This window comes from Panthera uncia, assembly GCF_023721935.1.
Source record: "Panthera uncia isolate 11264 chromosome B2 unlocalized genomic scaffold, Puncia_PCG_1.0 HiC_scaffold_24, whole genome shotgun sequence".
Lineage (NCBI taxonomy): Eukaryota > Metazoa > Chordata > Mammalia > Carnivora > Felidae > Panthera > Panthera uncia.
The window spans coordinates 112,153,072-112,168,886 of record NW_026057580.1 but is presented as its reverse complement, the minus strand read 5'-3'; the positions used below and the strand labels follow the sequence as shown (position 1 = coordinate 112,168,886).

Below are 15,815 nucleotides of genomic sequence, written 5' to 3'. Positions count from 1 at the left end.
CCTCAGGTGACCCCTTTGGGGACAACAGCAGCTCCCAAATCACCTTCCCCAGAGCCATGATGGTTCCTCTGTCATGTGGCTTAAACAAATTCTAACTTTTCATTTCTTTTTTTTAAAAAAATGTTTAATGTTTATTTAGTTTTGGAGGAGAGAGAGACAGAGTGTGAGTGGCGGGGGGGGGGGGGGGGGGGCAGTGTTACGCAGAGAGAGAGGGAGACACAGAATCTGAAGCAGGCTCCAGGCTCTGAGCGCTCAGCACAGAGCCCGACACGGGGCTCGAACCCAAAAACCGCGAGATCGTGACCTGAGCCGAAGTCGGACGCTCAACCCACTGAGCCACCCAGGCACCCTGCTAACTTTTCATTTGTGACTTAAAGTACTCAGTTCCCTGGCATGCAGTCTGAAGTCTGCTGCAGGGGTGAAGAATTAGTCCTTAATGGTGCCAGATGAAAAGTGGGTGAAGGAAAGGGGCATTCGAGCCGTCTCGTGGGCGTGCAGGGGCCACAGTTGGCAGCTTCTCCGTGTGGGGTGCAGAAGCCAGCGGGAAATTCTTCACGCATAAGAACTGAGGGTTTTCCAAGCTGGCCAGGGCCTCTGCACTTACACTGAGGGCATCGCTGCTTGGAAAGGCGGCAGGGTCTCTGGCCTGGCCCCGTGGTACCGTCCTTTGCCCACAGCACACTCCAGGCCGGAGTTCCGTCCCCATGTCAGGCTGACGCCGGGGAAGGCGTCCTCTGAAAATGTCCCTCCTGCCCAGACGTGCTTACTTTCTGTCTCTCATTCTTTCCTCCTCTCTTCCCTTCCCTCCCTCCTTCCTCCCCCAGCACCATCAAAGACGTTTCATTTTGCTGAGCCGAACGTTGGGAAAACCCAACCAGCCGGGCTGTTTCTGGCCGGCGTGGCTTATGGTGCCTGCCTCCCGGGGCTCTGGTTGTGTGCACACCGTGTGTGCTCAGGGGCTCTGCCCTGCGTCAGGGGGCCCTCCTCCTCCTTTACGCTTTTGGGCTGGCGGCTCTTTCTGGAAACAAATCAACTCCCCTTTCACTAAACACATTTCCCAATTCTAGCCTCTCCTGTGCCACGTGATCCTAACACACGGAAACAAAAACTGGAAGCGTCGTGAACCAAAGCCGTCTCCCCGTAGGGCCGGACTTCATTGCAAAAGAAGGGACGTGACCAAGAGAGGCCATAAATGCTGCTGGAGCTAACGTCTGGCCCCAGACGTGCTTCGGGTCTACCCTGCCGGGTCACAGAGTCACTGTGACGCCCCCAGGGAGGCCAGCAAGGGTTACTGCAGCAGCCATGTCAGTGGGGGCAGTGAAGGGTCTTAGTTTTCTGAACGAAACAGAGACAAAGAAAACTCTGGGTTGAATTAGTTCTGACCCCCTAGAAAAAGCAGGGCTTTTTCCTCTTGCTAGAGGTACAAATAAATGTTGGCTTAGCCAGTGTCTTTCTGGCAAGAGATGGGGAAAGTGGCACCGGGCCCTCTGCAGAAATATCACAAGAGAAAAGTTATTATCAAGACTATTAAAGAGAAGAATTAAAAAAAAAAAAAAAAAAAACTCCACTTTTTAAAATGAGGGAGTTTTATGATATGTAAATGACACCTCAATAAAGCTGTTTGGGGTTTTTTTAAGGCGCAAAGGTACCCCCTCCTGTCTTTGTCCAATCAGGCTTGTATGACAAAGTGACAGGGACCAGGTGGCTTGTACACAGCAGACCTTTGCCTCTCGCAGCTCAGGGGGCCAGGCCAGCACCCCCCGCCCTCCCCCCGCCCAGGCTGTTGTGTCCTCACGTGCTGGACGGAGTGCAGGGGCTCTCTGGGGCCCCCAGTCATGAAGGCTGCATCCTCACGAAAGGCCCCGCCTCCTGAAACCACCGCCCTGGGGATCCGGTTTCCATATGCAGATTCTGCGGGGGGCACAATCAGTCCGCAGCAAACCCCTTAACTGGTTATTGGGCTCCTGTGGCCCCAACCTGAGATGAGAAGCATCAGCCAAGTTAGTGGCAGGGAGGGACTATGGGAGGCCTTGACGGAGTTAGGTGCCCTCTCTCTGGGCATCGGACATGTCACCATCAGGTGGTCTGTTGTGGCCACAGGCTCTGTGTCACTTGGGCGTCGGGAGCACTCGGCACACAGGTCGGTTCTCCTAAAATTATTTGATTATTTGGCCCAAGCGCAGAGACGCAGGAGGAAAGTTTGGACCGGGCCTGGGAAGGGGCCTCGGTGCAGAGCGCCTGAATCCCCAGGGAAGGGGTCAGAGGCTCTCCTTCCAGAAAGGCCCGTTTGCGGACTCATTTTAATAATGACCCTGAGTGGTCAAAAAGCATATTCCTCAGTACCTCCTGACTGGGAAAAAAGAGAAGTGGGATGTATGTTAGAGATTTCTATCTCAAGCCGTTGAAGGGAACAGTTCGGTACCTAAGGTGTAAGTCGCAGGCATATGGAGGCTTGTTTTCCAGGACCCCCGCCTCCTTAGACAACAGGGACATTACTGGGCTGAGACACGGGGCTCGCGGGACCCAGAGATGGGTTTGGGGCAGCATGCCTGTTGTCAGCCCCCGGGGTGTTGTTAGGAGATGTTAATTTGTTGCCGATATTCAGAAATGGGGAAACTGCCCACGGCTGCCGGCCCTCATCCTCACACGGTGCCGGGAAGTGCCGATCGGTGTCCTGGTGCCCGTCCCTCCCGGCAGCACACTCCTCGGGGCCGCCTCCTGGTCCCGCTGCATCACTCACTCCCACCTGGGGGCTCCGGGGAGCAGCTGGGCGAGCTCGCTGCGCAGGGACGGCTTCGGGGCTCCCTGTGCTTCGCCGTGCCCCCACCGAGACCCATGATGGCCCGCTGACACACACACACACACACACACTGGACCACCGGCCGTCCCCTCACCCACGGTCTGTGACCCGCGATCGGTGGCGGTGCAGAAGCAGGCGATCCTTCCTCTGACTCGGCACCCGGTCAGTGGCAGGCCGGCGGCTCACACGCCGTTCCTCCCTTCGTCTCATCCCGTGGGCATCTCATCATCTCACACCGTCCCTAGAAGGGAGGGTACGTGCGTGAAGGCACTGGGAGACCACACTCACGGAGCCTTGGTTACAACGTTGTTGGAACTGCTCTATTTTGTTACTGCTGTTCGTCTCTTACGCACAAGGGCTACATACAGGAAGGACGCGGCTTGTGTAGGGCTCGGCAGGTGCAGGCATCCATGGTGGGCGGGGTTGGAGCCTGCAGAGAAGGGGCGGGAGGGGAACTCCTGTATTTAGTCTCGGGTCAGGCACCAGATGAGAATCTACTGAAATGTCAAGACAGGAGGCTGTTGGCCATCTGGCTGTGTTGACAGCCACTGCACACGGTTGCTGGATCCTGAGGAAGGAAGGAGGCACAGAGAGCATTGCCACTGGAGGCTGGCCTGGGCTGGGCACTGAGCCCTCCCCTGCCCGGCCTCCTCCGTGAGCACCTCGCCTCCCTCGAGCAGCCCCCACAGCCCTTCGTGGTCAGGCAGCCGGGGTGCCCGGGCCAGATGATCAGGACAGTGCAGCGGTGTCGTGGGTCAGGTGCAAGAGGGCGAGCTCCTGGCTCTTCCTGAGCCCCGGGGTTCTGGTCCGTTCTACGGGCATCCACTGAGGGCCAGGGTCAGCGTGTCGCCTCAGTTCGCTCCCCACTGGCCCATCCTGGGCGGCAGAACTGCCCGTCTTGCAGACCGGGAGTCTGGGCCTCAGAGGCCGGTCACCTGGCCAGAGGCGGGGGGGGGGGGGGGGGGGGGGGGGGCCATGAGCTGCCCCCAGAAGCGGGGCCTTGGGAAGGGCCCGCATCAGCCCGGGGTCGCGCGTGAGGGAAGTGCTTCAGGGTCGCCTCTCTGTTCCCAGGATGCCTTCCAGGAGGAGTACTACAGGACAGGCACCTTCCCAGAGACCCCCATGGTGCCCCCCCGGCGGCCCTGGACGCTCATCAACTGGCTGTTCTGGGCCTCCCTGCTGCTCTACCCTTTCTTCCGGTTCCTCACCAACATGATCAGCAGTGGGTCTTCCCTGACCCTGGCCAGCTTTGTCCTCGTCTTCTTTGTGGGTAAGTAAAGACGAGAGGCCCGGAAGTAGGGACCACCCCACCTGCGCCACCTCCAGGAGCGTCTGACGGGGAGACAGGTGGAGGCAGGAGTGGGGGTCACCTCTGGTGCCGCACGGGTGCCGCACGGCCTCTGGAGTGAGGGCGCAGGCTGCAGGTGCACAGGGAGGAGCGGACCGCAGGGCACGTGTCCACACACACCCGGGACCCCAGGCCTGGAGGAATCTTTCCCCGTGGCCCGGCGAGGCAGGAGATCCGGTCACGGGGTCTCTGCGGACAGCACCGCTCAACTGTAGTCGTTTCTGCCTTCTCCCCAGGAAAACCCTTTTCCTGGGGCCCAACAGAAACCGACAAAAGCTCTTGGCCACTCGAAGCAGGTCCAGGCCCCTTCGGGGACGTGCGCGTGCTTCTTGAACTTGGTTGCCACGCGCACCGACACCCGAGAGAGGGGTCTGGTGACAGCGTTTTCATTGAGCCGTACTGGCTTCACGGACAGCAGTTTCGAACTGCTGTGGTTTCTTCGCACCAAGGTTCCCTGCAGTCAGGTGCCCCTGGGGCCAGAGGGAGACGTGGCAGGATCCCCCCGGGAGCCAGGCCTCCCGAAGCGGTCGGTCGCCCCGAGTCTGGGAGGAAAGGCATCCTCTCTCGGGACTGGAAAGCGTGGGCAGAGGGCAGCCTGCTTCCCTGTGACGGAGCAGACGCGTGTGCCGCGATCCGGGGGCAGGCGCAGTTACTCCCGCGAAACATGCAGGCACCGAACGAACGCGCCAGGCGCCAACAATATAAAAGCGTGTCAAATTGAAAGCGTCTCGGGACAAAATCGCCCTGTGAGCCTGCTTCCCGGAGGTGATCATCGCTAGCAGTTTGGCTCACATTCCCCCAGATGCGCGCACACGTGCGTATGTAAATTCACACAGATGGGACTTCCCCTAGCTCCGTGTTTTCACCTCCTAAATTGCGGCCCCCTGCACTTGTCACAGCACACGAGACCTCTCTCATCCTTTTGGGTCAAACCAACCAATTCTAGACTATTCACAACAGGCCAAACTGGCTGTTATTCCCCAAACAGACCTTACTCTGGTCTTTTTAAAAATTAAAAGGTCTATTTGCATGTTGCAAATTAAAATAACACCTGCCCTCTGTAGAAAAAAGGGGGTGTAAGAGAAACCCCGTTTCCAATGATTTAAGTCCCCCTCCCCAACAGGCCAGAGGGCCCCCTGCCGCCTGCTGGCTGGGTGACAGGCAGCTCCTGTGGTCAGGGTCTCCAGAGGGAGGAGGGAGGGGGCAGAGACCCGTGCCTTTGGGAGAACCTGGTTCCTTGGTGATGAAGGTGTGTGGTGACAGCCAAAACGGGCTGAACTCTCTCCCCCAGGAGATGGGGTCCCCAGGAGCTCTGGAGGAGCAGACTGCCCTGTGCCCCCTGCCCCTATGCCTCATCAGCTGCGAGCCCCAGCCTCCCTGCACTCTGTCTTGGATTGCCGTGTGTCTTGTTCCCCTTATAAGGCCTTTGGGCAACGGGGCTGATGTTTTACGCACCTCTTTACTCTCTACGCTCTCATCGAAGCCACCGCACGGTGGTTCGGCCACTGGGACGGGTCCTCCTTAGAACTGGCCCAGGCTGAAGCCCGGCTGGTTTGTAACTGGCCCGTGGGATACACGGGCCCCATCGGGCCGGGCTGTGCTCAGGCACACCAGTCAGCTCCACGGGTGCCTGACCGATGGTTCACTGGCCACGCTGCTCGTGCTTTTAAACACGTGCGTCACGAAGATTTCAGCTGTCACCCATTCATCCATTCTGAAACGTGTGCGACACAGTCTGCCAGGCCTAGGGTGTTTGGTGCTGGGCTCATCAGGGTGATTAAGACAAGCTCCCTGCCCTGAGCAAGCTCACCGAGTCTGCCCTCTCGGAGGGAGTAGCTTTAACTACAGCATCTGAACTTGGCCTTGTTTCCCAGCTTCCTGGTGGCTCAGCTGGGTTCTCACGAGGGTCCCTTCCGTTCTCTGTTTGGGCCAAACCTCACTTGGAGAAAAGGCTTTCTGCAGACTTTTCTTGTTCTCTGCTCTATAGTTATACCAACAGCAGTGCCGGGCACCGAACAGATACTTGAGCTCTAGCAATCTCCAGGCTCCTGGGGGGGGGGGGGGGGCTATCAGGCTTCGCTGAGGGGCCTTAGTAAGCACCTGCCCTGCATTCGCGAGGGAATCCTCTCTGCCTCGGGGGTCCCATGGGAAGCAGAGGAATTCCGTAAGCCTCCACGTATAGTGGAGCGTGGCTCACGCAGTTCGAAGGGTCGAAGGAGCATAAAACCCCCCAGCAGAACAGCCTTGCTCTGTTTTAGTGTCAGTCTATCCTGACGCTCGTGCTCAAGGGTAACCATGCAGCAGGAGGACGCAACGGGCCCAGGTTAGCCCCTCAGCTCATGCTGCAGCCTTGCAGATGGCTTTCCCGTCGGCATCTCCCTCAAAGGCTCCTCCTAAGTCCCTGCCTTCCCATCTCCGCAGCCTCCATGGGAGTCCGATGGATGATTGGGGTGACAGAAATCGACAAGGGCTCTGCCTACGGCAACATCGACAGCAAGCAGAAACGGAACGACTGACCCCGGACACATCAGCACCCAGAGGGGACCTTGGGGACTGGTGGACGCTGTCATCCTTAGTGGGACCCAGGGACGAAGCGGGGTGAGCCCCTGCTGGGAAGCCAGGGAGTCTGGTCTCGATGCCAGATGGGGAGGAAGATGTTCTTAAATCTTTTTTCCCCCATCACACTTTAGTGGGTTTTGGTTTTCTTTTCGTGTGTGTGTGTGTGTGTGTGTGTGTGTGAGTGTAAGAGAACACATGAGTAAGAATGGTGTGCGGTTGAGTGTAAGCCTTATTTTGTGATCATTCGGGGGGGATCTGAGGCACAGGGGGAGGGCAGGGATGGGGAACGGAGGGGTTCCCCTTCATTCTTTGGTGCTGAGTTTTCTGTACTGGATCGCGAGAGAGTGAAAGGCGCTTTAGGTAAGATGACTAAATTATGCCTCCAAAAAAAACAAACCAATTAAAGTGTTTGGCTCTCTGTGGTACGTGTTTACACAGGCTGCCGCGCACTTCCATCCGGCTCTCTGCTGTGGCCCTGGTGTCCAGGTGGCAGTGACCCCGCAGCACTGCCGGGAGGGACAGGCGGGACTCCGCACGCCAGGGGCAGCCGGAAGGGGCCCTCCCGGCAGGAGGCGCAGGGGCAGGAGCCTGGAGCGAGTGCTCAAGGGGTGTGGCGGTGCCGGGGGCGGGCTGAGCGCGGCTGTCGGACACAGCGTGAGGCCCAGTGAGGTCTGGTTTTCGGAGTCTCCCTGGCCCAAGCCTTGAAGATGTGGCCAGTTCCCTGAGGAAACCGAATGGAAAAATCGTAAGCATTCCGGTCTGCAGTGATTTGAGAAATGACTTTACATCCGCTGCCCACCTCAGTAGCCGGTAGAAACTGGGTCCCTCAAACAAGGACAGGCTCCTTTGGTGCAAACACCATGCAGGGGCCACGGGACTCCTCTGAGCAGGGTCAGGCTGGAGCAGACACGGGGTACAAGCACCCCCTGGGCTTCCATGTCTCTCCCAGAAGCCCAGACTCACACCACGAACGAGGGCTGCTCCTGGGCATGGAAGGTGTTCTTGGGAGTGACAGGCACACGCAGGGCTTCTGCAAGCCGCCGCCAGGCCCCACAGGCCTAACACAAAACACGAAAGAGAGGCAGTGACGCTTCTGATGGAGAACACGTAGGTACCGGCCACTGTGTCCTCTCGGGTCAAGACGTGACGGCACTTGGACCGACGGTATTTCCAAGCGCGAAGAGTTAAGCGGGAGAAGCCTTTCTGTGCTCAGCGACATGCTGCTCAGGACAGAGGTCTATTCTGTGCTCCCAGAAGAAGCTGGGCAAATAGTACTGAAAGGCGTCATCTCTACAGAAGCTCTCTCTGCTCGAGGGACAGTAACGTATCGTGGACATAAGCTGCAGAAGGGAGAAGAGGAACAAACTCTGGCTGTGGGACGGGCGTTCCGGTGAGGCCCGGGCCTGAGAGCAGGGTGGATGTGCCCCACGCGTGTGCTCACCCTGCGTAAGGCCACGTGCTGGCTTCAGACGCACGGTTCCCACAAAGCAAAAAGAATAGAGAGGTGTGGGCAGATCCCCCGCAGGCCCCTGGAGCGGCTTACGTGTCTGTATACGTGTTCCCATGTGTCAACCTGCACCTGGATGTGGGGGCCGCTCTCCGCTGGGGACTCCGTGCTCCGCAGGGGACAGAGTAAAGCGGTCAGAGTCCGTCATCCCTGAGCTGTGTGGTCTGCCCTCACAGCACTCTGCCGCTAACTCGCTCCGAGACCTCGGGCCAGTCATTTTGCCACGAGTCCCAGCTTCCCCGTTGGTAAAACGAAGGTGATAACACCTACTTCTTGGGCTGTTTCAAGGGTAAACACACTGTAAGAATCCTAAAGCACTAAACAAAAGAGGGATCAGAGGTAAGAAAGCTGCCCTCCACCTCGCGACTTCCCAAAGTGCTCAGAAACCACCCTGAGGTGTCCAAAAACGTGTCACTTTCCTGTCACCCCCCCATTCAATACAGTGGTGATTAAGTTCTAATATCATATACCCTGCCTTCACTTCAGAACATAAAAGGGGCCCTGAGACATTTATTTTTTTTCTGAATTGGTTCTGGGACCAAACACAGGATCTGACAAGCAGACAGACGCAGGCTGCGCACCCGCGCCGTGGGTCCAGGTCGGAGGAGGGCAGGCAGAATGCTCTCCTGGGAAAGGACTCGTCGCACAACTTCTCAGAATTGCCTTAGGCAGCGAGAGAATGCGGGGTGCTGGGGACAGAGCCTGTCCTCTCTTCGGCTATCTGCCCTCCCACGAAGAAGCATTTTGTCAGGAGGCTCGGGGATCTGGTTTTCCTCCTACCCTGCTGCTATAATGGCAGAGACGAGCACAGAACTTTGGAAAGACCCATCCCTGGGCCCCTTAACCTGTGCGCAGGTCTCACAGATGCCAGAATCTCTTCAGCAAGGAGCCGTTCTGGCTCCCAGGATGTAGATTTGTCCCCAAATTAAGACCCCATGGGGTTTAAGCCCCCTGTAGTGCTCCCTGGTGGCGTGCCCTGGATGAAGAGCTTCACGTCCTGACATTTTCATCCGACTGTAGCTTGGGTCAGCCCTGCCCAGAGCCCGCGCTGGGATCCAGCGTAGCAGACGAAAACACCGTTTTCCTGCACTCTGGACAGCCACACCCCGGGCTTCCTGCAGCTTTGAGGCAGGGAGTTTGATGCACTTCTTCTAGGAAACCAACTCCACAGAGTGACTTTCTTTACCAAAATCCCCAGCCATCCAAAATGCAGCTTGCAGCCAGGGGCAGTGGACAGATTCTGGGCCTGCTAAAGGACCAGGGGCAACCGTGGAGGAGGAACTCATGCGCTCTGTGAGTCTATCATCTTGCTTTTTTTTTAGAGAGACCACAACCCTTTTCATAGGATCACACAGTAGTACTGGAGTATCTCTTGACTTGCTGTATTCTCTAAATGAGTGCATGCAAAACCTTGTAAAAGTAGTAGCCACTGGTGTTTAAAAATTAAAACCATTAATATTTTCCCAACATATCCGTAAAAGTGGATCTGAAACACAGTGACTTAGCAGTAAAATCCAATGCTAACCATGCAGCCATGACGTAGAAAGAGATGATGTGACGTCACCGGAAGGGGCCCTGGCAGCTTCTGGTTTCTCTGCCGGTAGAATGGAACAGCGGCCTGGCTGGTCCCCATGCGAAACGGATTCGGCTTTGCAGAGAGTGTAGCACTTCTAAATATGGACAAAAGTGACCAAAGGGTACCCGTTCTCTGCTCAAAACGCGGTTTAACCAACCCAGCTTGCCCCGAGGCACTGGTCAGACTCTTCACCGACTTGCTAGGCCCAGGTGAGGACAAACGCTCCGGGGGCAGCCGGTTTCCAGCGCGGCCACTGGAGGAGCGTCGGGGCCGCACCACCGGGCTGCCGGCCGCGTCCGCACTGGCCGCGAACCATCCCGCCCTTCCCGGAGCTTCCGGGCAGGGCGCCCGCAGTATCAGCCCCAGGGTCACCGTGCGCCAGGTTCCCCGGGGAACCCAGTGTCCGCCCTCCTTCAGCGGGCGGGTCTTGCGCGGGGCTTGCGGAGGACGGTGTTCGGGGCGGCAGCGATGGTGCAAGGGCACCGCCCCACCTGCGACCCCGCAGGGCCGCTCGCGTTCCCCGCCCCGGTTCTCCCCGTAAATGCTCTTCCTCCGACAAAACGGGTCCTAACGCCTAGCGCTGCCAGGGCGGGGGCGAGAGGCGGCCCCCCGGTGGACGCAGCTCCGTGACGCGCGTGCGCAGGCTTCCCGTGCGTCCACACGGCCGGGAGCTGCTGCGTGTGCAAACTGGGAAGCCAGCTCAGTGGCTCTTAAGACGAATGACGTGGGGCTGGACGCCCTGGACGGGGGCGCGGCCCCTCCCCCAGGGCCAGGCTCACGGTCATTTGCTGCCTTTGCCAAGGAATTGCGTGGGAATGTCACGCCAGCTGCTGAAACTCCCTCATTTGTGGCTTCTTCCCCGCCTCTACGAGGACACTGTGGCTGCGCAGATAAAGAATTGGTTGCATCGGAGGAGGATGATTTCCTAAAAGTATCCCTAGAGATTTAATTAAAAACCATTTTTAAAACCATTTTTTAATTTTTTGCCAGGATTGAACGAAGCTCGCTTCCTTGATCGACATGCCAGACGGAAGGGCAAGTCCCTTCTCAAGGCCAGCCCCCCTCCCCCCCCCCCCCCCCCCACCAAGGGGCCCGTGTGAGGCTCCCTCCGCACGGAGCGCCCCGAGCGGCACAGGAGCCTGACGCGTCAGCCACGAGAGAACGCACGCCACAACCTGCAACGCGCTCCCGCACCCCTGGCTTGTGTTTTGAGTATTTCCAGAGTTTCCGCAAGGGTAAACGAAAACCAACCACTCCAGAGGCTTCCAGGCTTTCAGTCCTAAGGCAACGGTGCCGCCAAGCACCGCCCTACAACTTGAGAGGAGGATAGGGGACTCACGTACTCAGGTTTCTCTAGACCCATGACATCCTGTACCATTCCCAGCACCTGTCACCAACTGCTAAGGTGTCAGAAACAGAGTAGGGAAACTCGACCTAAATGGTTAGCGCAGGTCTCCTGAGAGCATCAGCCCTCCAGGGCAGGGCCGGGGCACCGGGCACTCAGGGAAGGCTGGTGAGATGAAGGGGGCGCTGACTCAGACGCTTTAGTAAGTGACCTTCCATGGTCTTCTTTTGATTCCCTTTCCTGAAGTAAAAGTAAGAGCCTTTCTTAAATGCAAACGGGCCAAAATAAAATCCAGGACGTTACACACGGTATGTTGAAGCAGAGTTGGTGGTGAAAAAAAGCAAAGCTTTCTCCAGTGAAGGATAAGCAGCTCGAAACGAGGCGTTCCTCAGCCCCTGCAGCCTCGTTCTGCTTCAATATCAAGGTTCTGAATGGTCTGACAAGCACTTCTCAAGTACCTACTTAGATCTTTTCAGTATCTAGAAAATACTCCTACGGCCATGTTAGCAAAGCTTCCCACTGAATAAGACTCCTACAATTTTTACCTTTAACATTTTGTTTTCATATGAAAGGAAAGTCTTGTTTTGCATGTTGGAGAAACTGGGTATTTTTGACATTTCTGGCATCTCTGTTCTGTTGAAATTTAAGGAGGTAAGCAGCATGAATACAAAGTTAGGATTCTGGAATAACAATCCCTTTGGACTTCAAAACCGCATTACACCACACAAATTGCACTTTTTCTTGCTCTGTAGTCTCTAGCGGGATCCCTCCCAAGCACTTTAGGAAATCAGGAGTTACCAGTGCAGCCCAGAGCCATTTCCATCTGGATGTCTGCAAACGATGAGGAAGGAGAGCAGTGGACAGAATTAACAAAGGCGATCAACCTGTGCAGGGTGGCTCAGACTTCTAAAGTTTATGCAAAATAACATCGCAAAACCACAGGACCCCACCCCCTGCCCACACGGGGCAGCGCCTAGAACGAGCGGTGCGCATCTGAGGCAGAAAGGCCGAGGCTCCAGGACAGGGGTGGCGGTGGGTGGGGCAGCTCCTCCTCCACTTCTCTGTCTCATCCACAGTGGAAGTTAGCGAACGAGTCACTTGAAGTGCACGGTGAACCCTACCGACGTCACACATGACAATTACCTACAAACTGACGGTGAGCCTAAACATAAGAGCAGAAACTATGAAAAGTCTTTGAAGAAAACCTAAGTGTAAATCTTCATGACCTTGGGCCCGGTAATGATTTCTTAGATAGGATATCAAGAGAGCATGCAATAAAGAACAAGTTAATGAGCCAGATTTCAAAAGACACCATTAAGAGAAAAGACAGACAGGGAGAAAAAAACGACTATAAATCATATCCCTGGTAAAGGGCTTGTATCCAAAATATATAAAAACCTCTCACGATTCAATCAGACAACAAATACCCCAATTAAAAGATGGGCAAAGGACCTGAACAGACATGTCACCAAAGAAGATACAAATGGCCAACACGCAGGAGAAAAAATGTTCACCCTCCTCAGTGAAATGCGGACCAAGCCCCCAGCGAGCCAGCGTTTCCCACAGAGTGGACACCATCAGAACGACAAGTCCCGTGGAGGTTATGGAGGAGCCAGAACCCTCGCACGTGGCCGGTGGGAGCGCAGGATGTGTGGCCACTGTGGGAACAGTTTGGCACGTTCTTAAAATACTGAGCGTGGACTCGCCACGTGGCCCAGAAGTCCCACTGCCGAGAGAGATGAAAACGTCCGTCCACGCGAACACGTGCGAGTGAATGTTCAGAGCAGCGCTGCCCCCGATAAGCAAAGCGTGGAGCTCGTCGGTGAAGAAGTCGCGTGTGCAGCGTCTGCACTCACTGGAGCGCTCGGCACCGCAGAGGAAGAAAGTCCCGGGGCGTGCAAGGGCCCGGATAAGCCTCAGAAGTACCAAGCTCAGTGAAGGAGGCCGGACGCAAAAGACCACGTACAGTCAAATTCGTCTGAACGGCATGCCCGGAAAGGGCGAGCTATCAGAAGAGGTGGCTGAGTGGTCACCTACGGCTCGGGAAGGGGGATCCAAGCGGATACGAGGCTTCTCCGTGGAGGGGTGTTCTGAGACGGACTGTGAAGACGGCCGGCTGTACAAACGTACAACTGATTACGGAGAGTCACCTAACGGTATCCGTCCAAGATCAGGTGAATTCTACCTCAGAGCTGTTTGAAAGAGCTGAAATGTTTTTAAAAAATCTAAGTGTATAATCCTGCTGTGATGCCAGCGTTCTCTGGCCATTCATCTCTCGAAGGGGACTACCGCCCAGGAGGGAAGGTGAACGCACAACGTGCCGGAGAAATGAGTCTCCCAGAGTCAGCCGTTCGGTGTCAGCTTCCGAAAAGATCTCAGGAAGCTTTAAGCTCAATCTTTTAAAAACTTAATCGCAAAAAAGAAACCAAAGAACACCATCAATGACATATACTTTGGGCTAGTTTAGAGAACTAACTGCTGGAAGGTCACCTTCTGCCAAAGATGCTTTCTCCTCAAGAGCTCATTCGGCGGTGCCTACCACTCACCTGTCACCTCTCCATCCTGGGGTACACATCGATGGCCTCCATCCAGCATGCGGTAACGAGGCTTACCCTTTCACCCTCCCACACTGCCCGGGTGACGTAGGAGAATTTAAAGGGGCCCTCTTGCATCCTGAGTGGTGTTTCCTTTGTCTGCTTCACTCTTCACGAAAACCCAGGAGGTCCTAGGTCCTGAAGGACGGCGCCGGTCTCTAGTGCATCTGACTGCACCCCTTTGGTACGGGAACACACGAGTGAGAGCAACACACCTCTGTCTCAGGTAACGTCTAGGACCTGAAGCTGATAACCATTAAGAGACAGTATAACTGAACTTTCCTAAAATAAACCATTTATTGAAAAAAGAACCTTTTTCTGAAATTTCATTAATCAGCCTTTGCGTAACAAGCCCGTGGCTTGCCAACGACAAAAGGGTAAGGTTTCACAGTCAGTGCACTCGACAAACAAGAAGTTTAACAACAAGGCCCAGGACACCGATAACACTACAACTGCTTTTGAACCTGGGAAGGTCAAAAATACTACACTGACGTCACGGTCCTCAGTCACACGAGAAACAGGTGACAGAGGCGATGGTCCGTGTACAGTAGTAATGGCACTTAACATGCAGCTTCTTTACCTCGTGGACACCGTCACGCGGAAGGGCCCCGCGCCGCATCGAACAGACAGGAGCAGCAGGACAAGTGACGCTTGTCGCCTGTGCAGTCTTCAGTCTTGGAAGGTTAAAAAGGCTTACACTGCTTCTCGGCACAGTCTCTATGTAAATATTACATACAGTAGTGATTGAGAGAATCCGAGCACACACACCACCAGGCCACAGACCGACTGGCTTCATTCTTCATCTGTGCAAACCTGTGAGGGAGGCAGGAGAGAGCTGAACACGATTCACGGTCCCTGCACAACTCACGGTGAGTCACTGCCGCCGCCTCCACGTTCCCAGCGCTGAGCCGGCGGGGGGAGGCTCGGCTGGTGCGGCGAGTAAGGTCAGAGCTAAGTCACTGCTCTGTCGCCTGACCACTGAAAGCGGTAAGAGTCTGTCTGTATGCTTTATAACAAAGAAATTAGTGTCTTTTTAATCACAGATCCTTAATATCTACAGAGCAAATCCAGCTGTCTGTTCCCTAATTCCACCCACCCATGAACGTGGTCACTCCTCTCTTCCGCATCGTCCTTTCCTCTATCGGGGGCTCCCCTGCAAGGCCCTTCCAGTGTTGTTTTCCCAGGGTTTCACGGGCACCCCACTTCTCCCTGGAATACTCTCCCAGCAACGTTCTGTCTCCCGGGTCTGCATCTGGGCCCCACTCTCTCCTGGGCGTGGGCCCACAACACCTACGTGCCCATCTGAAGTCTGAGCAGACGTTCCAAACGCACCTCGACCGTGATCTGCCACAGACAGAACCGCCACCTCCATGACTCAGCACCCCGCCAGCTGCCTCTGTACCCCTCTTGGCCAACGGGGTCTCTAACCTGGTGACCCAAGCCGGGGCCTGGGAGCCGTCCTGGACCCCACCCTCACTCGCCTTTCTCAGCTCATCAGCTACTTGGTGGTGGCCATTTTAACCCCTAAATATTGCTGATAATTCGCCCCTGACCCCCCATGCCCAGCCTATTAGCTGTATCAGCAACTTCCTCACTATTCTGTTGCCAGAAGGATCATTCTAAAGCACTATTTACTATTATGCTTATAATAAAACTGAAATTCCTTCACGTGGCGCCTGCTTACTTTTCCAGCCTTACCTTTTACCAGTTTCCACATCCTAGGATCCATCTACACACACAGTTCCTTGACTGTTTTACCCTCTTCACCCTGCCATACCCCTCCCTCCCTGCCTGACCCCTCCAAACCCTCCCACACAGCTCAGGCATCTCATTCCAGAGCAAGCAATACCTGAGATTACCTAGCTGGATTAAACTGCTCTTCTCAGTGACCCCACAACATAGCACGCGTACCATTATCACAGCTCTGAACATATGGACTGCTCAGTCATTACTAACTCCGTCTCTACTCTCCCAGAATTTAGTCATTACTAACCCTGCCTCTACTCTCTCCTAGTAGAACTCAGTCATTACTAACCCCATCTCTACTCTCCTAGATTTGAGTCATTACTAACCCTGTCTCTACTCT

General features: G+C 55.7%; 2 protein-coding genes across 10 annotated transcripts in view; one reads left to right on the top strand and one right to left on the bottom strand.

Annotated features, from left to right (window-relative positions):
- Positions 1–7,129, top strand: part of AGPAT4 (1-acylglycerol-3-phosphate O-acyltransferase 4) — a 127,734-nt gene extending 120,605 nt beyond the window's left edge. For all 6 annotated transcript variants that reach the window (XM_049654556.1, XM_049654557.1, XM_049654555.1 and 3 more), the window contains 2 exons: positions 3,872–4,070; positions 6,570–7,129. In XM_049654556.1, the coding sequence (XP_049510513.1) occupies positions 3,872–4,070; positions 6,570–6,664 (294 nt within the window). In that variant the 3' untranslated portion in view covers positions 6,665–7,129. The remainder of the gene's footprint in view (positions 1–3,871; positions 4,071–6,569) is intronic.
- Positions 7,130–14,007: 6,878 nt separating this feature from the next.
- Positions 14,008–15,815, bottom strand: part of MAP3K4 (mitogen-activated protein kinase kinase kinase 4) — a 113,443-nt gene continuing 111,635 nt past the window's right edge. For all 4 annotated transcript variants that reach the window (XM_049654542.1, XM_049654546.1, XM_049654543.1 and 1 more), the window contains one exon: positions 14,008–14,542. In XM_049654542.1, coding sequence (XP_049510499.1) covers positions 14,522–14,542 — 21 coding nt within the window. In that variant the 3' untranslated portion in view covers positions 14,008–14,521. The remainder of the gene's footprint in view (positions 14,543–15,815) is intronic.